Source organism: Oncorhynchus tshawytscha, linkage group LG23, assembly GCF_018296145.1.
Source record: "Oncorhynchus tshawytscha isolate Ot180627B linkage group LG23, Otsh_v2.0, whole genome shotgun sequence".
NCBI lineage: Eukaryota > Metazoa > Chordata > Actinopteri > Salmoniformes > Salmonidae > Oncorhynchus > Oncorhynchus tshawytscha.
The window spans coordinates 9,669,521-9,697,046 of NC_056451.1; the positions used below are offsets into that span (position 1 = coordinate 9,669,521).

Below are 27,526 nucleotides of genomic sequence, written 5' to 3' on the forward strand. Positions count from 1 at the left end.
GTGTGTTTTATGGGTTGTTAGGATTTTCTGGGATCAGCTAATGGATACAACAAATTTCAAACAACTGAAGCGTGATGGGATTTCAGGATGATGTGCACATCATTAGTTTGACTATAGTGGCTTCAAGAATGTTTTCAACTGAATTAAATTAGTAAGTAATTCAACACTAATAATCTGGCTGATGTTCATTGGACTTTTAAACCTAATGTCATAGAAACCACAGAAAATTCCTCTGCTGCTGTTAGTGGGTTGTTTCTATTATCTGTTAAGTTTGCTAAATGAAATGAGAAATCCGGATTACATGCACTTCTATGGCTGATTCTTCAACCCTTTCAACATTAGTTTACCTAAATGGGCTTTGTGAATTAAATTATTTGCACATTTTTAGTTCTGGGTGAGGTTCATTGGACCTCAATGTTGTCATATAAAACCGCATAATGGTGTTGCTGAACCATTGCAGATAGCCTTGAGTGCTTTTGGGTGGATCCTGTTTGTCTTGTCATTATGGTAAACCTGCATGTGAAGCTTTAGTCTGATGCCACAAAAACACTTTAGGTATGACAAGTACGCATCATGACATGAGCTGCAGTGCAGTGGACAGTTAGGTGCACTGCTTCAAGAGTCGAGTGGAGTTTTCCATGCAGCCGAACACTTCCCTGACCCCACAGCAGACAAGGAAACGAACACAATTCCACATTGTAGTCTGTAGAATGTCAAAACGTTCATTTGGAATGGGGGATTTAAAATAAGATGATAAACAACTGTAGTGGCCATTGGAGATAAATGAGCATTAAGGACATGTTAATACAGTTTATGCAAAGATTGACGTGTCGTGAAAACTTCAAATGTTTACACACACAGACATGGAAAACACTATCTGGCAGCGGTACCCAGACTACCCACATTACAGTTCTACAGGTTCCAGAAACTATGTACAAATACACACAATGAGATACAAAAACATCATGCGATAACAGTATTGATTTTACCCTCACATTCCAGAGATGCACACAAACTTGAGGCAGTGGTTTAAATGCCAAATAAACTGGTACGACTGGTCAGACGAGAGGGAGTGAGAGGTCGCAGATGGAAAAGGGAGGGATGAGGGAGGAATATAAAGAGGAAATACCGTACACAGATTTACAGATCGACAGAGAAGGGAAAGGAGAGACAGCTAAGAGAAGAGGGGGAAAACTAGAGGAGTAAGGTCCACTTGGCATGTTATTGTCTCAATGGAGATGCAAGGGACTCACTGAATGGGATTTTCTCCACTGGAAAAGTACTCTATGAAGGACCATCTCTGACGGACTGGTACATTCTACTGCCACAGGTAAGTGTTCATGATCATGATGAACTTGTCATTGTGAGAACTCAATGTACCACACTCTCCCATACTCTTGCTTAGCACTTTGCTAATAGTTTGCAATGTTGTTGATGACTGTTACAACTAATGCAACTTTTGTTGAGTAACTGATACAAAATCCCATAGTGACTTCCTCTACTAGATAATGTGTTAAAGTATATGAATTTAGCATTTCAGTAGCTCAGCATTTTCAGCTCTACTGTTCAGAACACCAAGACTGTTTGAACATGTTCCTGGTCAATAAAGTTCAAATGTAATTTACATATGACACAGTCGTACAGACCATTGGCTATGTCTTGTTTGTCAATGGCTCATCCATATCCACAAACGAGCAGAGGACATGGAACCCAGCATGACAACTCAAAAATAGCATTGGCTTGTGTAAATTGAATTCTAGTCAATAGATTGTATGGCAAGTAATGAGTTACAGTATATTCATAGACTAAACTATATTTCCCTGTCTTTACCTATTTGAGCTAGACAAGAGGTACTTTTTGTTGCGTCCTTGCTAGAAATGCACTCCCTATGCTCTTTATGTTGCCTGAACTAAATTAGCTCTGTGACAAACCAATTGCCTTATCTCACATTCCCTCACAGCTCCTCTGGAGAGACGTGAAAAACCAGAACTTCCTGTCACTCTCCATCTGACTCAAGCCATCACAGCTACGTCTATCACAGCACCTCTGCATATCTCTGTCCACCATGAGTGACGACAGGGAAAGACAGGGTGCCGATGGAGGCTGCGGGGCCAAACAGCCGCCCAACGTCAAACCCAAACCTGACAGCAAAGACAGCATTAAGAAGGAGAAAAAGGAGAAACCCACCAAGGTGCGTAGGTCCATGAGCACTGACTCAGAGAGAGGAGGGGGATCTGGGAGAAGGAGGGAGCGAAAGAGAGACAAAGGTTCAAGGAGAGAGCGTGGTAGAAGCGAGGAGAACAGGAGGCAAGACAGGGATGGCGATGACAGCAACCGGAAGGAGTCTGACCCCCAGGAAAATGACATGGAGGACACTGAGTGCGTGGTTTGCTTCTGCGAATACAACAACGTCTTTAAAACCCCCAAGCTGCTCTCCTGCGGGCACACCTTCTGTCTGGAGTGCTTGGCCCGGATCAACGTGACCTCCTTAGAGCTCAAGTCTCTTTCCTGCCCTGTGTGTCGAGAGCTCACCAAGCTGCCCCATGGCCGCAACCTGCCCCAGCTGGGCAACAACCAGGACATCTTCCGCAAACTCCCTCCTGAGATGCAGAGGGCGCTGTCCGTGCGCTTCAAGCGCAGCAAGGGCAAGCTGGTCCTCAAGAAGCCCCCTCCTGGTACTACTAGCCTGGCCAAGTCCAGCCTCACCCTGCCCACTCTCAAGAAGCAGGACCGACAGGCCTCCAGCGACCTCCAGCTGGGCACCATGGACCAGGGCCTCGCCACAGTCGTGGATGTGGGTCGCCCCCCTAGCAGGGTCAGAGGTCGCCTGCGCAGGATGTTCCGCTCGGACCAGTGCTACTACACCGTGATGGCGTCCATCATCATCATCGCCGTGGCGCTGATGCTGATGGGCATCCTGGCCTTCATGGTCATGCCCAATGTGGTCCTCCACAACGGCAGCAAACCGCAGCAGGGGAATTCCAGCCAACCACAGGCCGGTTAACCAGGGGGTAAAATACCCTGAGGAAAAGAGGGGATGGTGGTGGGATAAATGGAAGTAAGACCAGAGGAGATAATCACTCTGATGTTTTGAGAGGACAAAGATTGTCAGTGACCCTAGTATCTGCCATTTCATTTTCTTTACTAATACTCAGTTACGAGGAAAATGTGAATGAACTGAAAAGAAAGGTGACCCTGAAAGCACTAGAGCACACTCAACTGGGGTCAATACATAACAAGGACCATGTTGTTTATGAAGGACTGATGCACTACTAATGGGAAAAGTGTCGCAAGAGTTATTTTTTATCCACCATTTTGTCTTCCTTCCTGCAGTATACACATCATGAACAAGGAACATTTACCCAAATGTGAATGGGACAGCTATTGCAGTGAAGTGAGAGTGGACAATGGATGTTGTCTGGGGAAATGTAATTCATTAAAAAGTTGTGTATTATGTAATTGCACTGAAGTCTGCCATGGAGAATTATTTGATTACACAGAGCATTATATTATTCTTTACATCGCAAAGTAAAAATGTTCCACTCATGATTTTGTTTTACATTCATTGATGTCTAACTAATGTGTGTTTATGTACAAAATATGAATATACATATGGAGTTCAAATAAGAATAATATATTTGTAAAAAAAAAAATAGATAAAAAATAACAATGGAATAGGTCTCTCTTGCCATAGCAGAGGTATCCTACCACCCTGAAAAAAACGATTACATTTCCAATAGGCCCAGTGCCATGTTACATGCCATTGCCTTACAGTAAAACCAAATGTGCTGATTTGATTTCTGATAAGATCTTTGTCTGGCGTAACGTTCCATGACATGTGCACCTTGGTCGCACCTTCCTCTTTTAGTCCCATTAGAGAATCATTTTCTTTTAGTTTTCTTTTCTTTTTCTTGAATATACTATTTCCTGACAGGTTCAGTGTATGTGTGTGTGTACTGTTTTAACATTTTACTGAAAGCTATGAGTATACAAAACATTAAAAACACCTGGTCTTTCAATGACATAGACTGACCAGGTGAATACAGGTGAAATCTATGATCCCTTATTGATGTCACTTGTTAAATCCACTTCAATCAGTTTCGATAAGTGGAGGAGACTGGTTAAATGATTTTTAAGCCTTGAGACAATTGAGACATGTATTGTGTATGTGTGCCATTCCAGAGGGTGAATGGGCAAGACAAAAGATGTAAGTGCCTTTGAACTGGGTATGGTAGTAGGTGCCAGGTGCACCAGTTTGTGTCAAGAACTCCAATGCTGCTGGGTTTTTCACACAACAGTTTCCTGTGTATATCAAGAATGGTCCACCACCCAAAGGACATCCAGCCAACTTGACACAACTTTGGGAAGCATTGGTGTCAACATGGGCCAGCATCCCTGTGGAACACTTTCAACACCTTGTAGAGTCCATGCCCTGACGAATTTAGGCTGTTTTGAGGGCAAAAGGGGATATTAGGAAGGTGTTCCTAATGTTTGGTATACTCAGTGTATGTATCAGTGAAACAGTGTCACTCATGACTAGTTATAGTTATAGTAGCTATGTTTTCATTTCTATGGTTGTCAGTGTGACAGACAAACCTCTTACCGTGCACCTTGCATGCAAGTCATTCAAAATGGAAAGTAGGCGGTGACATTTGACAGCATGATTAAGCGCATATGTTGTAAAACATGCAAGCTTTTTATTAATTGTTTAAGGAATATGCTCTTAATCATTAAAATATCCAATTTGTATGGTTACCTAAAAGTGAATATTGTGGTGAGGGCAGAAACAAGACTCATTTTGAAACAACAAAAAACTTTACTGATGCTTGGACCATCACTTGACCTAATCTGGCTATGCTAGTATGTCTTTGCCTTTTTTACAAGCAGGTGTTGGCATTGACATAAGTCTATTTCAACCACTGTTCACCAGTCCAACCTATATTTCATTTTATGTTCTTATGGTAAATTCATCATGGTAAGTAATTATTACGGTAAACATATTCATTATAAGGTTCCCACTTTATAGTTCTATTTAGTGATGTAATTCTATGCACATACTGTAGGCAGGTACATTGTAATTACATAGCATTGATGTCTCCCTCTCTCTCTCTCTGTCGGTGTGTGTGTTTATAGGAGGGACATACAATAGGGCCAACTATTTCAGATTAGCTGTGTTTACATCTTCCCAGAAAGATAACACAACAATCCTTATTAATGTATTTTCAAATCTTTGACATTATGTAAGCCAGACAGAATGCTATAGGTGACTTTATATAAATTGTCCATAGGCCATTCTATTCTAATCAATTTAAACCCGTTTTATGCAATCTATTTCAACTTTGTGCAGGGACCAAACCTCGTTCGCCATTCCGCTCAAAAAAGTTTGTAGCCTATGGACATTGACCCACCCTCGTTGACAAAGTATACTCACGACCCCGGCCCGGCCGGAGCTTCTGCTTGGGTGAACCAGACCCCGGTCCAGAAAGACCCTTGACGCAAACTGGATATTGGCCTAACCGTGTGAGTGTTCGCGTTGAATAACGATGTCGTCAAACATGGATATGTTTTCCTCTTGAATTACAGTGCTTGCATAAGTTAATGGTAGATGTGTGACTGAATAGAATTAACATTGCGGACAGTCACCACTAGAATATCGGCAACGATGGGTTCTACCCCTTCTGCTTCTGCTTTGTCCGCTGTTCTACGGTGTCGAGGGAAGATTCTAGCCAGGAATCAAGCAAACAAGAAGCGGCCTGCCACCTCGGGATACAACCTCCGATTGGCTTGCGGAGCGGTATGCGACTCCGTGCGGCCAAAATGAACTCCCTCAATATGGAAGTCATTTTTTCAAGAACGACTTGAGTTTGGAAATGGAGTGTTTTTGGAATATGAACCTGAGTCGAACACCAAGACGAGAGATTATGAGTCGGTAAATTATACTTGTCAAGCAAAGATTTCGGAGCCAAGAATTTGTGCGCCAGGGGTCCCGTGCTCCTTGAATATGCCAAATGCCCAAAATGAAAAATTACCCAATGTGAAAGAATTTTAAAATGACATAAAAAAATTGGGACAAAATTATAGAAACCTCCCCTGCCGTTTTGAATGTGACCATAACTTGGCACAATAAGGAAATAGAGGAAAATATGATCCCTGCTTTTATCTTAAATGGTTCGTCTACTCTGAAGAACAGATGTATATTTTCCACCATGTATGTGTCTGAAATAATGCATGTGAAACTGGGAGTGTTCTGCAGGTCCAGGCCAATTGATGTAGGTGAAGCTGCCATGGAAGGACAGACCACGATCAGAGGAAAAAGCACCTCTGTCAAAAGTATTGCTCAACAGGTGAGTGAAGAACATTGTGATTTCATAATTATGCCTCTGCCATAGCTTACTGTGCCTGAACCAATTAAGAGTGGTGTGCTTATACCCAATGAAAACCATACCCCAATGTAATGACAAATATGTCCAAAACAACAGGCTTCACAATGTAGCCTATTTTTGTTCGGTTTTGCAGGGTGAGTCATTGAATGGACAAAGTGGAAGTCCATTTGATTAACAGCCTTTGATTGACACCAATCTCCTGAACAATGGACCTCAGAGGGCAGTGCACACCCATACAGACACACACACAGACACAGACACACAGACACACACACACACAAATATGCATAGGCGACTCTCCCAGGCCCCAGGGTGGAATGTCCAATATGAAAACACACTGTAGTGTACCTGCTGTTTTAATATTTTCAAAGCCCTTTGTATGGGAAGAAAGGCGATGAACTGTGAGCACCTGACTTTGAGACACGCAGGACGATGACATGTTTTCTTATCAGTTGATAAGTCACTCAGTTGTTTTGACAATCGCTTTGCTGTATGAAAGCCAAAGATCTCTGTTAGCTCTGATGATTATTAGAAATAAACAAAACATCTGACAGATTTGTTTCAATATTGTTCAGGAAATAATTATGCTATGAATTCCATCAAATCAATCTAACCCTCTTTTGATTGATCCTAATACTCTATATTGTTTGTAGTCTTGTATTGGTCCTCAGGTTGCAGTGTATGTACACTGAGTGTACAAAATATTAGGAACACCTTCCTAATATTGAGTTGCAACCCCTTTTGCCCTCAGAACAGCCTCAATTAGTCAGGGCATGGACTACAAGGTGTCAAAAGTGTTCCACATGGATGTGGGTCCATGTTGACTCCAATGATTCTCACAGTTGGCTGGTTGTCCTTTGGGTGGTGGACCATTCTTGATACACACGATACACACGGGAAACTGTTGAGCGTGAAAAACCCAGCAGCATTGCAGTTCTTGACACACTCAAACCGGTGTGCCTGGCACCTACTACCATACCCAGTTCAAAGGCACTTAAATGTTTTGTCTTGCCCATTCACCCTCTGAATGGCACACATACACAATCCATGTCTGAATTGTCTCAAGGCTTAAACATCCTTCCCCTTCATCTACACTGATTGAAGTGGATTTAACAAGTGATATCAATAAGGGATCCTAGATTTGACCTGTATTCACCTGGTCAGTCTATGTCATGGAAAGACCAGGTTTTCCTAATGTTTTGTACACTCAGTGTATAATTTCACACCTTATGAAATACAACATGTTCCATGTATTGTCACGGACACAAAGGTGTTAGGAATCTATTATCACATGACTAAAGTTGCAAACAAATGGGTGTGTGATAGACTATATAAGCCTATCCTGTTGCATAACTATGCCAGGTTGCCTTACAAGAATGAGATCTAAGTCCATTGACAACTTTCTTCTTTTGATTCTAGACAGGTGTCAACTGTGATTGTATAGTAACATTATATGTATCTTTATTGGCCTGAAGCCACATTTAGCCTTTTTGATGAATAACCAAGAATAATGGTATATTTTGTTATCTAGAATGTAATAGCCTATGCACGTTTAGATGATCCTGAAATGTGTGATAATTGATTGCATGTTGTTTCCATTAGTTACTGAAATGGTAAGTAGGCATATGACCAATAAAGGCCTACAGCCCTTGTGCTGAATGCAATATTTTTGCATTTGTAAACACGAAAAACTACTCTAAAAATAAAGGATTATTTTTTACCATGTAAGACACTGTAAGACACTGAATTATGAAAATATCTGGACTATAAATATTTTGGGAAAATAAATTAACATTAAGAACACGATAAAAAAAACCTTGCTCCAAAATATATGTATCTAAAATAGGCTTAAGACTAGTACACAGTGTGATACAGTTTGATGATTATGAATTATACTGTATTCGGTCAGCCCTATTTGGAACAGTTGGATAAATTCTCAAGGTGACGGTTAAGGCGGGGCTTCCGGTAAAAATGTGCTATCCGGAAGTCTGCAGTCTTGTGAAAACATATGGCAAGAAATGAAGTTGATTTGGTAACAAACACAAACAAAATCAAAGTGTGACATCGATACATTATTTCCCCTTCACTTGCTTTATTGATCCTGCATACTGTCATCGAAGAGGTTAGTGAAACGAAGGAAGAAATGGCTGCAGAGACCGAATGTGTTCTACGTTAGGAAGCTGGAGGTAAGTGCTAATTTCTGGGAACGAAATGTTCTGTCTAACATTAGCTTCCAAGCAATTCGGTCGAAAGATTACCTAGTTCCAATATAGTTCTTAAACAATGGATGGATTACTCAGAAAATAAAGTAAGTCTCGCATTCCGGGGGTGCGTGACGAGAGCTAGCTACAGGTGAAAAAAAATCAATTAGCCTAAGAATATCACCTTCCTAATATGGCTTTCCCTCCAACTATCTACAGTGGGCCTATAATTCATAGTTTTATACTCGATTAATGTAAGTGACAGTGACTTTGTTAAATGACTAGCTCTTGAACCCTGTGCTTTATCTATATCCATCATTTCAGATTGACATGGAAGGTATGAACTGAAGAACAGCACTTTCATCCCCTAACCAGCTCACCCACCTCCTGTCCAAGATGAATCCAGCTCTCCCTCAATTTTTCCCTCATACCTTATACATCTTTCTTGTCTTTTTTTGACTCTGGCTTTACCTCATTCTATTAGTTGCTTATGTGTTCATTACTTTACTACAAGAATATTTAAACTAACTAATTGACCTCTCCACATGTCTTTTTTGCGTTCTGCATTCCTTTGTCGCAACTTGTTTTTTACAAACCCAGTCCTACAAACTTCCTTTCCCTCCTAAGTTGTTTGGGCCATGCTCCGTAAGAGAGGTTCTGCTATTCTCTGTGGTGTTTTTCTCTTTGTCGCCTGGAATGCCATCGTGGTCCTCTATCTGTGGGGCCGACCCCTGTCTGGTCGAGAGGAGAGGGAGATGGATGGAGGACGAGGAGGGGCTGATTTGGCTGGGGATGTGATCCACATGGCAGAAGCCTTTGAGGCAGAGCTTGAAATGCAGAGAAAAATCCTGCTTCAGATACAGGGTCATCGGTCACTATGGGAACAACCCAATGAGAATGGTGCCAGCAGAATTGGCCCCCCTCAAGTGGTCATTCCCATCTTGGTTATAGCCTGTAACAGGGTTACTGTCAAACGCTGCCTGGACAAACTCCTAGAGTACCGCCCCTCAGCTGAACTCTACCCAATTATAGTCAGCCAGGACTGTGGGCATGCAGAGACTGCACAGGTGATTGGTTCTTATGGCAGTCAGGTAACTCACCTGAAACAACCAGACCTGTCAGATATTGCCGTGAGACCAGAACACAAGAAGTTCCAGGGCTACTACAAAATCTCTAGGCACTATCGCTGGGCTCTCAACCAGGTGTTCAACTCTCTTTCACATTCCTCTGTTGTTATTGTGGAAGATGATTTGGAGGTAAAAACTTTCTCTACTCTGACATGAAATATGTACTGAATGTGATAAAGTGAAATGTGAAATCCACTTGTTTTATGCTCATCATTGTTTACATCCTCTAGTTGCCAGTTGAACAACAAAAAAAAACATTGTTTTTCATTCTCTCACTAGGTGGCACCAGACTTCTTTGAGTACTTCAGATCCCTTCACCCAATCCTGAAATCTGACCTGTCTCTGTGGTGTGTGTCTGCCTGGAATGACAATGGCCGAGACGGCTACGTCGACCCTGGTAAAGCAGACCTCCTGTACAGGACAGACTTCTTCCCTGGGCTGGGTTGGATGATGCTCAAGGAACTCTGGGTAGAGCTGGAGCCCAAATGGCCTGGTGCATTCTGGGACGACTGGATAACGTCAGCCAGATCAGCGCAGAGATCGAGCCTGTATTCGTCCCGAAATATCCCGAACTTTAACCTTTGGGCGGAAAGGTGTGAGCCTAGGCCAATTTTATGACAAATACCTACGCTACATTAAACTGAATAGTGAATTTGTGCCTTTTACCAAGTTGGATCTGGCTTACTTGAAGGAGGAGAAATATAAGGAGATCTTTGAGAAGCAGGTTTACAGTGCACATTTGGTCAAATATGAAGAGGTCCAACGGGGACAGTTAAAAGGAGCGGGTCCATTTTGTCTGCACTACTCAAGTAAAGATGGTTTCAAAGTGTTGGCTAAAAACCTGGGTGTGATGGAGGACTTGAAGTCAGGGGTCCCACGGACAGGGTATCGGGGAGTAGTCAGTTTCCTGTCAAGGGGAAGGAGAATCTTTCTGGCACCCCCTCCGGGATGGAGCAAATATGACCCAACCTGGAGTTGATGACAAACACAAAGGACTGAAGAGGAAAGGGCTCTGTACGTTACATCTAGTACTATGGCAACAGAAGTGAGACCAATGAATGCCAGATGTGGACCTTTGGCTTTAAGCTATAGTGAGACCGTTATGACAGATGCCTATCCTTTGTCTTCCATTTCTGATGTTTGATTTTTCTCCCCATACTTCTCAGGTTTTTTCATACACTCAAATGAATATATTTTTGCAATGTGGGGTTGGGATAGTAGGGTAGGTAGAGATATGTCATTATTTTCAGAGATTTCTTTTTTTATATACTCTAATCATGCACATGAAATTCAATGCAACATCCACTTTGATTATTCTCAATCTTGTATGCAATTTCTGGGAGCCTATCTGTTACTAATTTATGTCAGATGAAAAATATATCTGTGATGTGTTCAATAATGGTGGTGGTCAACTCGTGATTTGTCCTAAAGTATAATTGCTTCACAATATTTAGTTCATCTTTTGGAGAACTGTTTTTTTTTTGTCATGTTTTGACTATTTTAACCTGGTTATTATAGTGCTTAATGTTTTTCCAAAAGAGATGGCTACTGAAGTATGTATTTATTTAAATGCAAGACACACATCACAAATGCTGTATGTTATGTAATTTTGGGAATGAAATTCTACCAATCACCTCTGTTTGCCATTTGTTTCTGCCTAGGTTTCTTTGCCATATTAATATACTGTATATACACATTAAGGACACCTGCTTTTTCCATGACAGACTGACCATTTCGGTACATCCGCAATAACATCTGCTAAATATGTGTATGTGACCAATAAACTTTTATTTGAATCCAGGTGAAAGCTATAATCCCATTCAGCTTGTGAATGAGCAAGACAAAAGTTAAGTGTCTTTGAACAGGGTATGGTGGCAGGTACACCGGTTTGTGTAAAGAACTGCAACGCTGCTGGCTTTTTCATGCTCAACAGTTTCCTGTGTGTATCATGAATGGTCCACCACCCAAAGGACATCAGCCAACTTGACACAACTGTGGGAAGGAGGGGTGCAACTCAATATTAGGAAAGTGTTCGGTATACTCGGTGTATATATTTTTCAAATGAATGATCTCCACCTCACATAAGGCAACTAAATACTGAACAATTTAAACAATTTCCCCACCCTTCCCCCAAAACACGTAAATATTTTACTATAAATTGTGCCTTCCTGTATTATACTTGTGTTAATGTTAATTCTATTCTACTTAGCCATTTGCTTTATGGTCGTATTATTTCTTATTGTGCATTGTCGAGTAGGAACCTGCAGGTAAGCATTTCGTTGGATGGGGCATACCATGTGTATCCCGTACATATGTCTAATGGTTTAACATTTAAAATGAACGAATTACTTAATTTGTTATTACGATAGAAATTGACTTACAAACAAAATGTTAACAGACTGCCTGGGCAGATTGGAGACTTCTAAAAGCAAGTCTGGCTACGGAACCCTTATGAGTTCAAACCTAAGATGAGGCATGGCTACGGAACCAATAAGAGTTCAAACCAAAGGACGAGGGAAGCGTTCTCTATTTACCTTTTGTTTTGCTAGCTAAGAACAGAGCCGAGGTTAGCTAGCAAGCAACGGTGGAGGGAGAGATGGAGAGAATACTGGTGATGAAAAAACATTATTTGTTGTCAATTAGATTTAATTTCAATGTCCAGTATTTGCAGTCAATTTATTTTTAAATAATGTTTTGTTTTCATGCAACGTAAGGTAGCTTTATAGAGCTAGCTACTGTACTGGTAGTATCGTCACGTCGGTCTCCTGTGTTGTGGCTAAACGAGCGGGATTGAATGATAGTCTGGCTTTGCTGTCTCTCAAACTAGTTTCCCCCCTATGGTCCTGATTAAATTCTCACACATAGAAAACGCAGTTAGTAACTGGCTAGAACACATAGCTAGTTGGCTAAAAAGATAAGCAACGTTACCGTTATTTGGCTAGCTAACGTTAGCTTGCTAACTGGGCCTGGAATGGAGCCAGGTGATTTGCGTGTGAGCCCAGCCGGCTCCGGAGACCCCGAAGTGGGCGAATGGAGGGAAGAGACGCCTGGTGCAGATGCTGAGGTGAAGGGCGGGGAACCAAATGACAAGGAAATGAATGGAGATACAGCTGAAACGGTGCTAAAACAGAAAGACACCTGCGAGGGAGAAGAGTGTACAGAGAAAGAGAAGAACGAAGGTGAACTACACAGCCCATATGAAGAGGAATTGGATCCCAGAATTCAGGTGGCGAAAAATTGACCGAACCCTTCTATATAGTAACTTTGAATCTCAATGGGATTTCCTGGTCTATGAGACGTAGCTAACGGTTTACAAAATTAGTTGCATGCATGATATTAACAGATTGTGTTGTTACAAACCAACTAATCAAAGTATCTGCTTCCTTCTGTGCTCCCTCATATATTTTCTGTTTCCAGGAGGAGTTGGAACACCTCAACGAGGCCAGTGTAAAAATCAACCAACTAGAACTGCACTTGGATGTAAGTGGATATCATCACTTCTCCCATGATAAATCTGGCCCCATACATCACCCCTTTCCGTACTGATCAGTTTTTTCCCCCAAAGAATCAATCGTCAGTTCATTTTCAATTCCCATAATATGCTGTAAACCCATTGTTAATCTGGAAAATATGCTTTAAATGATCAGAAATGCCCATTACAATGAAATCTGATTAGGAATTACTTTTGTATATGTGTAGGATGCCAGATCGGGTTATAGGAAGATCCTCACAGACTCAGCCAGAAAACTGAACGCCCACAGCTCCCAGCTTGGTACCTGCATCGAGAAGGCCAGGCCCTACTATGAGGCTCGTCGACTTGCCAAGGAGGTACTGTTGTACATGCGCTGTGGTATTTGCAACAACAAATTTCAAGAGTTCTTTATCACTGAATCAAAATATGGGACTCGGTGCAGTATTTGCCATTCACCTGCTTGTCCCACTTTTCTCAAATCTCAACAACAGTTTGATCATTTTTCCCACGTGGTTGGTTGCTGTGCAACTGCATGCACTGTTTTCTCAGTATCTGATTGGCTGTCCCTCTCACAGGCTCAACAGGAGACCCAGAAGGCGGCGCTGAGCTATGAGCGGGCCGTCTCCATGCACACGGCTGCCAGGGAGATGGTGTACGTGGCAGAGCAGGGCCTCATGGCTGACGGCAGGAACACCCTGGACCCCACCTGGCAGGAGATGCTCAACCATGCTACCTCCAAGGTAACAGGGGAAATCCCAGATACCGCTATAACTGCATCAATACAAAATAAAATGCTAAATATGTTCATCAGTTAGTATGTGAGCGAGTTGATATGGTATTAATTTAATCAGTATTTCCCTTACAATCCCCACCCCACCGCCAAGTAGCTATGTTCCCCCATGACTAAAACTGGTTTAAAATTAGTTTGTCAGTTAGCCTTGTTTGGCAGGATATTGGTCAACTATGCTACCTCCAAGGCATCATGGGAAACCGCAACTACCAGTGTAAGCAGTATTCCAGGTTATGTGTTGCATTCTATATCATTCCATCAAACGTGATCAATGTGTAGGCTATTTGAGGTGGCTGATATGGAATACATTGAATCAGTATTTTCCTTACCATTCCCCACCCCCTGGGTACTGTAGCTATTTTCTCCTATGCCTAAACTCTATTTTTAATTGGATTGCTTTCAATTAGTTAGGCAGTTTTATTTTTGTTAGGTTGGTGGGGGTTAGGATACTGATTGTTGTGTTTTCCCATCTTAACATTTTGTATGGTTGTGTGCAAGGTGAACGAGGCAGAGGAGGAGCGCCTACGCAGCGAACGGGAGCACATGCGTGTCACCCACTCTTGTCAGACGGCAGAGGCTCGAGTCCAGACCCTGCAGAAATCTCTCAAGAGGGCCATCGTTAAGTCCAAACCTTACTTCGAGCTCAAGTCCCAGTTCAACTACATACTTGAGGTACATAGATATATAATATACAGTGCATTTGGAAAGTATTCAGACCCCTTGACTTTTTACACATTTTGTTACATTACAGCCGTATTCTAAAATGGATTAAATGAATTAATTCTACACACAATACCCCATAATGAGAAAGTGAAAACAGGTTTTTAGACATTTGTGTACATTTGATAAAAAACAGAAATAGGCACACACCTGTCTATACAGTGGGCTCCAAAGTTACTGGCACCCCTGACTGGCAATGCACAAACAATACATAATAAAATATAAACAATATAAATATAGAGAGAAACTCGAAATACTGTACTTTATTAATGTTTCAATGGAACCCACCAAAATCATTTGATTTTTAATTAAATCAATTTCCTCCAAATCAAGGTTTCACAATTAATGGCACCCTTAAAGATTATTGTAAATAACATCTACCAAAATTTAAACCAGGAATTAAATTCCACTTATTTAAGGTGATCAAAGTCTTAAGGAACTATATTGAGCTATTACATCACTTCCTGTTTCTCTAGGGTATAAAAATGAGGTAACACGCATGCAATATCCCTTTGTCATCCAACACCATGAAGGAAACAAATGAACTGGCAGTTCAAAGGAGACAGATGGTCGTGGACCTTCGTAAATCTGGTAATGGCTACAAGAAGATCCACAAATGATTGAATATACCACTGGGCACTGTCAGGGAAATTATACAAAAATGCAAAAAGATATGGAACCGTTGAAAACCTCACGGGTAGTGGACGCAAATGCATTTTGCCCCCCAGGATAGGGAGGAGGATGGTGAGCGAAGCAACAAAATCCCCAAGAATCACTGTGAAAGAATTGCAGGCCTTGGTGGCGTCTTGGGGTCACTAGGTTTCAAAAAGCACCATCCGACGCCACCTCCACATCCACAGGCTCTTTGGAAGGGTTGCCAGAGGAAAGCCCTTTCTGACCCCAAGACACAGATGCAAGTGCTTGGAGTTTCCAAACGTCATTTAAATGATGACTGGAAGAAGGTGATCTGGTCAGATGAGACCATAATTGAACGTTTTGGTCCGATACAGCATCAGCATGTTTGGCGTCGAAACAGAGATGCATACAAGGAGAGGCCCCTCATACCCACCGTGAAATATGGTGGTGGGTCAGTGATGTTTTGGGGCTGTTTTAATTCCAGAGGTCCAGGGGCACTGGTTAAGATTAATGGCATAATGAATTCCACCAAGTATCAGGCAATTTTGGCTGACAATCTGGTTGCCTCTGCCAGAAGGCAGTAGGTGGACTTTCCAACAAGACAATGACCCAAAACATACCTCAAGATCCACAGAAATGGTTCTGTGACTACAGAATCAATGTTCTGCCATGGCCATCTGTCGCCGGACCACAATCCAATCAAAAACCTGTGGGCTGAGTTGAAGCTGAGATAAGCTCAAACCCAAGAATGTGAAGGATCTTGAAAGGATCTGCATAGAGGAATGGTCCAAAATCCCTCCAAATGTGTTCCTTAACCTTGTCAAACATTACAAATTGACTCCATGCTGTTACCCTTGCCAGAGGTATGTTGCACTAAGTACTACATGAGGAGTGCCAATAATTATGAAACCTTGATCTTGATTAAATTGATTTAGTATTAGTATTAAATAATTGTATGATTTTGGTTGGTTCCATTGAAACATTAATAAAGTACAGTATGGCCTCCCAGGTGGCGCAGTGGTTAAGGGTGCAGTACTGCAGCGCCAGCTGTGCCACCAGAGACTCTGGGATCGCGCCCAGGCTCTGTCGTAACCGGATGCGACCAGGAGATCCGTGGGTCGACGCACAATTGGCATAGCGTCGTCTGGGTTAGGGAGGGTTTGGCCGGTAGGGATATCCTTGTCTCATCGCGCACCAGGGGCTCCTGTGGCGGGCCGGGCACAGTGCATGCTAACCAAGGTTGCCAGGTGCACCGTGTTTCCTCCGACACATTGGTGCGGCTGGCTTCCGGGTTGGATGTGCGCTGTGTTAAGAAGCAGTGTGGCTTGGTTGGGTTGTGTATCGGAGGACCTTCGTCTCTCCCGAGCCCGTACGGGAGTTGTAGCGATGAGACAAGATCATAGCTACTAACAATTGGATACCATGAAAAAGGGGGTAAAATTTATAAAATTTAAAAAGTACAGTATTTCTCAAGTTGGTATTTTGAGATTATATCTAATTATTTTAAAGTATTGTTTGTGCATTGCCAGTCAGGCGTGCCAGTCATTTTGGAGCCCAATGTATAAGGTCCAGCAGTTGACAGTGCATGTCTGAGCAAAAACCAAGCCGTGAGGTCAAAGGAATTGTCCTCTGAGAAAGAATTGTGTCGAGGCACAGATCTGGGGAAGGGTACCAAAAAATGTCTGCAGCATTGAAGGTCCCCAAGAACATAGTGGCCTCCATCATTCTTAAATGGAAGAAGTTTGGAACCACCAAGACTCTTCCTAGAGCTGGCTGCAACGCCAAACTGAGCAATCGGTGGAGAAGGGCCTTGGTCAGGGAGGTGACCAAGAACCTTATGGTCACTCTGACAGAGCTCCAGAGTTCCTCTGTGGAGATGGTTGTCCTTGTGGAAGGTTCTCCCATCTCTGCAGCACTCCACCAATCAGGCCTTTATGGTAGAGTGGCCAGACGGAACCCACTCCTCAGTAAAAGTCACTTGACAGCAAACTTGGAGTTTGCCAAAAGTTACCTAAAGGACTCTCGTTCCATGAGAAACTGGATTGTCTGGTCTGATGAAACCACCAAGATTGAACTCTTTGGCTTGAATGCCAAGCATCACGTCTGGAGGAAACCTGGCACAATCCCTACGGTTTAAGCATGGTGGTAGCAGCATCATGCTGTGGGGATGTTTTTCAGGTGCAGGGACTGGGAGACTAGTCAGGATCAAGAGTAAGAGGAACAGAGCCAGGTACAGAGAGATCCTTGATGAAAACCTACTCCAGAGCGCTCAGGACCTCCGACTGGGGCGAAGGTTCTCCTTCCGACAGGACAATGACCCTAAGCACACAGCCAAGACAACGCAGGAGTGGCTTCGGGACAAGTCTCTGAATGTCCTTGAGTGGCCCAGCCAGAGCCGGGACTTGAACCCAATTGAACATCTATGTAGAGACCTGAAAATAGCTGTGCATTGACGCTCCCCATCCAACCTGACCGAGCTTGAGAGGATCTGCAGAGAATAATGGGAGAAACTCTGCTGCAAAAAGTGCTTCAAAGTACTGAGTAAAGGGTCTGAATACTTGTGTGTAGATTGATGGGGGGAAAATATATTTTATCCATTTTAGAATAAGGCATTAACAAAACAAAATGTGGAAAAAGTCAAGGGGTCTGAATACTTTCCGAATGCACTGTATATGATGTATAACAGTGGAGGCTGCTGAGGGGAGGACAGCTCATAATTATGTCTGGAACGGAGGAAATGGAATGACATCAAACACATGGAAACCATATGTTTGGTATATTTGATACCATTCCACCTGTTTCCACTCCAGGCACTACCACTAGCCCATCCTCCCCAATCAAGGTGCCACCAACCTGTGATATTTAATATATATTGCAGTTAATATATATGTCATTTCAAGCTGTTATTGTAAGAAAAGCAGGGAAATGGTTGATACAGCGCTGTCATGTCCGTCCATGATCGCTCCTGTTGGTTATTGTTCCCTCTTTGGCCTCAAACCAAGGAGGAAGAAATATTGTATGTTGCTCTGTCTTTTCTCTCCATCATATTGGGTTTTCTGTGACTTCAGGAGCACAAAACCAAAGTGATGCAGCTGGAGGAGCATGTGACCAAAGTGAAAAACCGCTACTCTGTCGCCCTGCACAACCTGGAGCAAATCAGCGAGGCCATCCATGCTCAGCGGGGGCGGGACCAAACCGATGGTGGACAAACCATGGCCTGTGGTGGGCGGAGTCCCCCTATTGGGGCGGAGTCGGACAGTGTGGTGTGTGGTGTCGAGGGCGGGGCATGTGGAGGAGGGGCAATGGAGACTGATAGGGTGAACAGAAGCGACGTGGCGGATAAGAAAAACGGGCTAGTGGAGAAATACAGGGAGAGCGGGGGAGAGAGGCCCGAGACCCATGGAGAGAGAGCAGGGTCAGATTCCCTTTCCGTCTTCAGTCTGCAGACCATCGCTTCCGACCTGGAGAAATGTGATTCCATCGAACACCTTGGAGAATTTAGCGATGTGGGCAGTCTGCCTGGGGAGGATGGAGAGAATGAGAGAGGGGGAGGAAGGGAAAGAAGGGAAGGGCAAATGCAGCGCCAACAGCAGTTCCTGAAGCAACATCACAGGAGCTTCAGTTTGTGAAAGCTGTCCTTATCGCTTATAGTTTATCAATTGAAAATAAGTGTCCGGTCGAGCTAGCTCATTATCCTGGCAAAAGACCAAAATATAAAATATGAGGAAAATTAGATCTGCTGTATCTAAAGTAACACATTTTAAACAGGGGGGTATGATATTCAGTAGTAGCGAAGCACAGGTACGTTGCCAAGACCTGAAAATATAAGGAGCCTGACAGGTTTTGCATCATATTACAACACTACTGAAACTCCTAGACTGTACATGCCTCTGAGATTAGCTGCTTTACTTCCTTTATTCTGGCAATAACGAAAACTTAGACACGTATGTCCTAGTGCATGAAGGAACAATCAAAGTAAGAGACTACAATAAACATGACAACTGGGAGCCCTATTCAATCTAAACGGTAGTAACTGAATTTCTGGTGTAAGATAAAATCAATGTTCTTTTGCAACAAAAAAGTAAGTGTGAATTCATATGTACGCTCCATTTTTGTTTCATACTGTAGATATTGTTTATTTTAGGACATAAATGTAAACGCGTATTGTAAAAAGTGCAAGAACAATTTGTTTTTTTGTACTTATTCTGAAAACCTGGTTTCAGGGTTTGAATCAATAGGACCCCAAAACAAACTAGAGAGTTACAAACTCCATTCTGACAACTTGCTTGATGACAGAAAGCACTCCAGACTATTTATTTAGAGTTTTATTATATGTGTACTAGTATTCAGGTCTAACTAAACATTTTTATAAATTGTTCATAAAATATTACGCTGGCATAATATTATGTTTTACTTGTTTCAATTTTAAGCCCATAATTTTAAGATCCTTTGTTTTTGTATTTTTTTAAATAAAATAATTTCCCAATATATTGTTTCTTTAGAGCCTCCTAGGTCGTAAACTGAAATGTGCCTTGTCCTTGACACAGTACTACGCAAACAAAGACAGTATAGCACTGGCTGCAACAAAACACTGTTCAGATCTGTGTATACAGTATTAAACTGTGGTCAACAGTTGAGAAATACTCCCATGAAGGACATGCTTTTGACCATATGTTTAATTTGAAATGTGAATCATCTATGAGTCATCCTAACTCTGTTTTGCCTGGACTTGTGATATTTATTTGATTAATTTGAATATGTTGTCTGTGTACTGCTTTGGCAAAGTGGAGGGTACAAGGAATGTAGTCAATGGATTAAATGTAAGTTTGTGTATAATTACACCATTTATAGAGAAAATAATGAAATGTACAGATTTATTTGAATGTCTTTGTATAGTTATTTTAAAGGGATCTTATTTAATGCTGGTTATCTGCTGTATTCCTGAATCGACCTCCGTCTCTGTCCCGCTCTTTACATACTTCCAATATATTCATCTCTTCCCCTCATTCTCTCAGCCATAGAAATAGAATGACTAGCAATTGTATTTCTATGCTTTCAACCCTTCAATCATTGTCCATTTGATGTCTTCCTCTTTATTTATTCATAAAGTGGTGCAGTAGTGTGATGTCACCCAGCTATATAGTACAGTTCACTGTTGTTATTTACATGTATGCAATATCAAACAGATAAACAATAAAATAAGAGGAATCTTGACTTTTTGACATTTTAAGACCCAATATGTTGTATTTTGCAATATGTCTTCTATTTCATACTCTACTTCAACACTACCTAAGGATGAAGATGTGATACTAAATTTCAGATTGAGAAGAAGAGGAGAATGTGGGGTTTGCAGAAAAAGCCAGAGAGTTGGGAGGAGACAGGAAAAGAGATGAGTTATTTTATCCCCCTGCTTCAATTATTCAACAGGATATAAATATGAAGGAGACGTGTGCTCTCAGGAATAGATGTCTGGAGAAGAGGAGGGAGAGGGGTACCAAATCCTGTATTATAAGAACATCTCTGGTGTTACTAACGCTGAAAATAGAGGCTCAATGTTGTAGAAACTATGTATGCCTGCTTTATTGACATAGGATCTGAAGGCTTAATACTGGCTTAATAAAGTGCATGTATTGGGAATCTTCCATATTTCTTATTGCGTATAAATGCTTAACCGATTAGGATAACTCCATAACGCTTATCATAAATGTAAAACTCTTCGATTTGCTATGATCACGATTTGCTGGTGTGGCCCAATACGTAAACATGCATCTTAGAAAAGGAGATGTGTGCGTGAGAAAATGACTTTTACGCACCGTAGGCCTACCTAAGTACGTCTCTATCATGACGTCGTGAATTAGCTGGAGATTGTAGGGAGAGAGCAAAAGGGAGGGAGTGTGAGGATTTGGTGTTTCGTCGTACATGGGGAAGCGATTGTACATAGTGCGTGTATTTCTATGTACATTTTTCGTTTCTGACTTTTCACCATACGAAATTAAAGTAGATGGCAATAGACTGATTAATACGGTTGTTTTTGACATTCAATGTATACGCTATGCACGGGGACCGGGTTGCCATTTATAGCCATACAAACATAGCCATACAATACGTTGCAAAGAAGCACATTTTACCAAATAATTCGACATTTGGGTGATCTCAAACGAGTCGCAACCGATGGACATAAGGTCATCTTGACTGAACGCGTCGAAAGTATTTGTAAGTACACATTATTACATGCTACAATATCATACTCGGTATGCAACCTAAACAATGGTGTATAATTCTAATGAATCAAGCTTGCATAAATGTGGCTGTCAGATTCAGATGACAGGTCTACTCTAGCCTTTGGTAATTGTATTCTCGTAAATGACAGGTTTCGCCAAGCAGCAACGACTTTACAGTGTTTTTTATTATCGTAGCATAATATAACACACAGTCCCACCTATTAATGACGTTAGTTTATCTTTAGATTTATTGCGCACGTTTTCAGTGAATGTATTTATGCTATGGGAATGAACGGCAACCTAGAATTGACATGAAATCCGAACTTCTCAAATCTGAATTCTGCAAACGGATATAGGGCTGGCCTTCTTCCATAGGCCGTCAAGGATTCCCGGCGGTGTCAACACGGACCAGCAACTACCGGTAGCCTACTGTTGGTGGCACCTTAAGAGCTACCCTCATTAAAGCGTTTGTAGGCAATATCAGTCCAGTGCACGTGTTTCGATGTTTAAATCCACCTGCGCACCATTGTAAACATATGGCTATTTTTGCATTACTTTAGCATTTCTCTAATAGCATGTCAGATGTGGCTTGCTTAATAAATAAACTACATCTCTTGGATGGAATGTTGTGTCGCCGTTTTGGTCTCTGGTTTAGATAAATCTCTGTGATGCCGTGGGTGCTGCTGTCCATGGTCCTGAAATATGTTTCTCTATGCTCGTCCCAGTTGGAATCTTTTGTTCAGATACATCCGCTGTCTGCACCTAAAGATATAGAGCAGCTTGTTGATTTAATATAGGCCACTGATATTACCATAATATTGATTAAACTGGCTAGCTTGATATATTTTAATCTGTCTGATCCATACCACACTCACACAGTTTGCTTTTATGTATCTCAGTATGTGAGGAGTGTCTCCCACTGTGTTGTCCCTCTCTAGCTTGCTCTCTCTCTCTTTCTCTCTGTCTCACACATGCTTCTCGTTGCATTACCCACTTTCTCTCTCTCTCTCTTTCTCTCTCTCTGTGTTTGTCTCTTCCTGCATGCTCTTGTTAGTGCTCTAAAAATACACCATAATGCGAATGAAGTATCCAACAGTGTCTGTCTTCCTTCACTCCCCTTCCTTCCCACCATCTGTCTCATGGTGGAGCTTTGTTACACACTGTCCTCTCTCTCTCCCTCTTTCTCTCCCCTCCTTTCTCTCTCCATCTCTTCGTGTGACAACATGATGAAGTTGCATTCATTATTCAGCACTTCAAACGAGTGGCTATATTTAGGTGTATTTATACTTTAATACACACTCCTATGGCTGCTGTGTCGTCTGTGTTAGCACTGAAAGCACACTGTTGGACTGAGTGAGCGATCTTAACCTATCCCACTCCACTGTGGGAGGAGCTCATGAAATCTGTACATTATGCGCAGGGTTATGGCAGAGTGAGTTCTGCTCTCATACTATCTCTCTATAGCGCATGGAGCCAGCACATATTAGTAACAACTAACACACTGGTCTTTAGTGGCAGGAGCACGACTCACTGAACTGCTGTAGGTGAGGTTTTTGTTCTAGATGAATAGTGTACATATGAAGGTTGGTGTATGTTGTTGTTTGGGCAGTTGTTTAGATGATAATCTGGGTTGTCATTGTCAATGGTTATGAATTACTTTACCTGTCAAAAGTTTTATAACACCTACTCATTCAAGGGTTTTTCTTTATTTGTACTATTTTCTACATTGTAGAATAATAGTGAAGACATCAAAACTATGAAGAAACACATATGGATGTGGTAACCAAAAAAGTGTAAAACAAATCAAAATATATTTGAGATTCTTCAAAGTAGCCACCCTTTGCTTTGATGACAGCTTTAAACACTCTTGGCATTCTCTCAACCAGGTTCATGAGGTAGTCACCTGGAATGCATTTAAATGAACAGGTGTGCCTTCTCAAAAGTTAATTTGTGGAATTTCTTACCTTCTTAATGCGTTTGAGCCAATCAGTTGTGTTGTGACAAGGTAGGGGAGGAGTATACAGACGATAGCCCTATTTGGTAAAATACCAAGTCCATATTATGGCAAAAACAGCTCAAATAAGCAAAGAGAACTGACAGTCCATCATTACTTTAAGACATGAAGGTCAGTCAATACAGAAAATGTCAAGAACTTTTGAAGTTTCTTCAAGTGCAGTCCCAAAAACCATCAAGCACTATGATGAAACTGGCTCTCATGAGGACCGCCACAGGAATAGAAGACCCAGAGTTACCTCCACTGCAGAGGATAGGTTCATTAGAGTTACCAGCCTCAGAAATTGCAGCCCAAGTAAATGCTTCAGAGTGTAAGTAACAGATCTCAACATCCACTGTTCACAGGAGACTGCGTGTATCAGGCCTTCATGGTTGAATTGCTGCAAAGAAACCACTACTAAAGGACACCAATAAGAAGAAGATACTTGCTTGGGCCAAGCAATTCGAGCAATGGACATTAGACTGGTGGAAATTTGTCCTTTGGTCTGGAGTCCAAATGTAAGATTTTTGGTTCCAATCGCAGTGTCTTTGTAAGACGCAGTGTGGGTGAACAGACGATCACCACATGTATTTCCAACCATAAAGCATGGACGAGGAGGTGTTATGGTGTGGGGGTGTTTTGCTGGTGACACTGTCTGTGATTTGTTTAGAATTCAAAGCAGACTTTTCCAGCATGGCTACCACAGCATTCTGCAGCAAAACACCACCCCATCTGGTTTGGGCTTAGTGGGACTATAATTTATTTTTCAACAAGACAATGACCCAACACACTGCCAGCCTGTGTAAGGACTATTTTACCAAGAGGGAGAGTGATGCATCAGATGACTTGGCCTCCACAATTCCCTGACCTCAACCAAATTGAGATGGTTTGGGATGAGTTGGACTGCAGAGTGAAGGAAAGCAGCCAACAAGTGCTCAGCATATGTGGGAACTCCTTCAAGACTGTTGGAAAAGCATTTCACGTGAAGCTGGTTGAGACAATGCCAAGAGTGTGTGAAGCTGTCATCAAGGTAAAGAAAAGCAGTTGAATGAGTAGGTGTTCTAAAAAAGAATTGACCAGTAGTGTATGTGTTTAAGACTGTCCCAATATGAATGTTGGTATCTCCAATGAACTTGAGGTTTTTGTTACGATATAATGACTGTACTTCTGTATAGAGGCTGTTGATAACTAACTTCCCTCTGTCTCTACCTTTCATTATCTTCTTATTTAATCCTTTAGTTTTTTTGTTTCTCTCTCTCTCGCTCCCCAGATCCAGTAATGGCACAGCTATTGTTTCTTATAATTCTGTATGCTCTGCCATCTCTTGTTGTGGCCATACATAATTCAACAACTGGAGGTAATTATGGTGTTTGTGTGTGTGCAACGTGTGTTTGTGTAAGTGTGTTAGCAGTTAAAAATACCGTAGAGATTGCAAAATGACCTAAATGGAGCATCATCACAATGTTGCTGAATGCATGGAGGAAGGCGTTAGATGGAGTGAGGATTATAATTGGAGTGTAATACATCTCATGGCTGTAATGTAGACTACTGTAAGTGATTATTTTTCCACACGTCTTTCTCTCATCCTTTTTAGGCTGTGCCATCATCCGTCCTCCCAGAGATGGAGGCATCCGCTACAGAGGCCTGACACAAGAACAGGTACAGTACTCTCAATACCATCGCAGTATACTCTTAGAAAAAAAAGGTGCTATCTAGAACCTAAAAGGGTTATTCGGCTGTCCCTGTAGGAAAACCCTTTTGGGTTCCATGTAGAACCCTTTCCGGGGTTTCTACAAGGAACCCAAAAGGGTTCTACCGTGAGGACAGCTGAAGAACCCTTTTTTCTAAGAGTGTACTACCACTGTTATCACAGTACTGTCAAAAGCCCTTACATTAACTCCTTTAATCATATCCAACCCTAGATAAAGTAGAAATAGCTCATATAGTTGCTTGTCAATTCTGACATTATCGCCCCTTTGCTTCTCTCTACCATGGCCATATCTAGTGGCAACCATGTTGTTGTTGTCCTAATCATAGCAAAGCATGGAAGCCTATAGGAAAAATGACTCATTGGTCAGGCGATGTACATATTTAAAGACAGCTAAACATCTATCTACGTCATCTATTGCTGTGTGCAGATTCGCAATGTGCAGATCCTACCAGTGGACTACGAGATAGAGTACATCTGCAGGGGGAACAGGGTCATAGTGGGCCCTAAGGTCAGGAAGTGCCTTCCCAACGGCACATGGACTGATATCACACAGCACAGCAGGTGTCGTAAGTACTCTCTACTTTATTTACAGCCAACCAGTTTAACTTCATTGTCACTCTATTGTCACTCTCTAAGGGTAAATTCCCTCTTCAATGCCTGTCAGAGTGAATTCCTGGATTGACTAGACTATATCACTGCCACTACTTAAGGATATCTCTGATGTATCTCTGATGTATCATTGAGCACCACTCTGCTCTGTGTTCATTTTATCAACAATAACTATGACAAAATATTTGTCAACAACCTATTTTTCCTGACGAAAACGAATGACGATAACGAGAAGCCATTAAAAAACGAAAACGGTCACAAATTAGTTTTCATTTTAGTTGATGAAAATGTGACGATATGATAATTCCACATGAGACAAATTGGCATTCAATTTGACATGAAGCTCCTTTTCATCTGTTTTTTCCAATCATAAATATGCATGCCTTTGCAGAATATTTAATGCAATCCTCACATTGGCAGAATTAACGTCTTTCAGTTGCTGATTGATCCGCGGTGATCTGCCCAGCTCTCCCACACATGTCACTCGTCAAACTTTTTGACTGATGCATAGCCAGCAGGCCAGGACACTTCCATTGTAACTAACCTTAACTAGAAAGAATGTTTAGTCTCTCTTACTTTCAATGTAGGCTTAGTTTTGCTTTGATCACATCAGATTGGAAGCTCTATTTTCCCATGTGCGCTGTTCTTCATCTGTGTTGATGCTCTCACGGTCGGAAAATGTGAGCGCAGTTTATTTCAGATTGGAAATATTTAATGCTATTTGCTGAGTATTAGGAGTATTAGCCGACCAGCTGGCTCTCTTTCTGTCGAACCATCTGGTTTCCGAGCGCCTCAGAACGGGACTTGACAGGAAGCCTATGGCAGGAGCGGACGAAACAACCACTGGTTTTAATTGGCTGATCTCTCAGCCTATCACCATCTACCGCAACCCTTAGAACCTCCCTCTAAGTGTCCTGCATCCGGTGGGCAGTATTATTATTTTTTGTGTTCGTGTGCAACGAAGAGAACGGTTAGCTCGTGCAACATGGATATTACAGAATCTACTATATCTTAAGTGTGTAAACAGCATTCAGTGACATCAGTGTCTCTCGTGTTACAGGACGGCTAGCAGAGTTACGCTGGCATAGACATTAGCATGAACGGCGATATGTGACGTACCATAACAAATCTTTTCTGCATCGATTTGGTGCCACTCCTCACAGTCGTGTGATTCGCTCAGAATTTGAATTGATTATCTTGTCACTCAGTAAATCCCAAACGGTCCCCACTGTTACCAGGCTCTATGCGTCAGCAATTGGAGCCTGGAGACGAGGTTAGGAGTACAGTAATAATTCTGGCATTGTTGGAAAGCTCAGATTCTCCCCCTTTTAAAGGAATCACTGTTATTTACCCCCATCCAATGGTTATGATTGGGAGAAAAGAGCTCTCATTCTAGATTCTATGATTCCAACTTTGTGGCAACAGTTTGGGGAAGGCCCTTTCCTGTTTCAGCATGACAATACCTCCTGTGCACAAAGCGAGGCCCATACAGAAATAGTTTGCCGAGATTGGTGTGGAAGAACTTGATTGGCATGCACAGAGCCCTGACCTCAAACCCATCGAATACCTTTGGGATGAATTGGAATGCCGACTGTGAGCCAGGTCTAATCGCTCAAATTCAGTACCCGACCTCACTAATGCTCCTGCGGCTGATTGGAAGAAA

General features: G+C 42.0%; 3 protein-coding genes and 1 pseudogene across 4 annotated transcripts in view; all 4 read left to right on the forward strand.

The window, feature by feature from the left end:
• Window positions 1-1,124: 1,124 nt before the first annotated feature.
• LOC112230228 (E3 ubiquitin-protein ligase RNF183-like) lies at window positions 1,125-4,052 on the forward strand. Its single transcript, XM_024396436.2, has 2 exons — window positions 1,125-1,330; window positions 1,961-4,052. The coding sequence occupies exon 2, from the start codon at window positions 2,066-2,068 to the stop codon at window positions 3,002-3,004; it is 939 nt and encodes a 312-aa protein (XP_024252204.1). The 5' UTR covers window positions 1,125-1,330; window positions 1,961-2,065; the 3' UTR covers window positions 3,005-4,052.
• Window positions 4,053-8,341: 4,289 nt separating this feature from the next.
• LOC112230224 lies at window positions 8,342-11,484 on the forward strand (annotated as a pseudogene).
• A 748-nt stretch (window positions 11,485-12,232) lies between these two features.
• Window positions 12,233-20,566, forward strand: LOC112230217 (SH3 domain-binding protein 5-like). The gene is made up of 6 exons (XM_024396410.2): window positions 12,233-12,937; window positions 13,129-13,191; window positions 13,411-13,539; window positions 13,759-13,923; window positions 14,472-14,645; window positions 18,398-20,566. The coding sequence occupies exons 1-6, from the start codon at window positions 12,683-12,685 to the stop codon at window positions 18,956-18,958; spliced, it is 1,347 nt and encodes a 448-aa protein (XP_024252178.1). The 5' UTR covers window positions 12,233-12,682; the 3' UTR covers window positions 18,959-20,566.
• Window positions 20,567-21,203: 637 nt separating this feature from the next.
• LOC112230211 (gamma-aminobutyric acid type B receptor subunit 1) overlaps window positions 21,204-27,526 on the forward strand; it is a 52,940-nt gene continuing 46,617 nt past the window's right edge. The window contains exons 1-4 of one of the 2 annotated variants that reach the window (XM_024396399.2): window positions 21,204-21,542; window positions 24,814-24,900; window positions 25,138-25,202; window positions 25,682-25,820. In XM_024396399.2, coding sequence (XP_024252167.2) covers window positions 24,822-24,900; window positions 25,138-25,202; window positions 25,682-25,820 — 283 coding nt within the window. In that variant the 5' untranslated portion in view covers window positions 21,204-21,542; window positions 24,814-24,821. Of the gene's footprint in view, window positions 21,543-24,813; window positions 24,901-25,137; window positions 25,203-25,681; window positions 25,821-26,798; window positions 26,879-27,526 lie in introns of those variants that run through there. The other variant, XM_042304551.1, reaches the window with a different exon arrangement.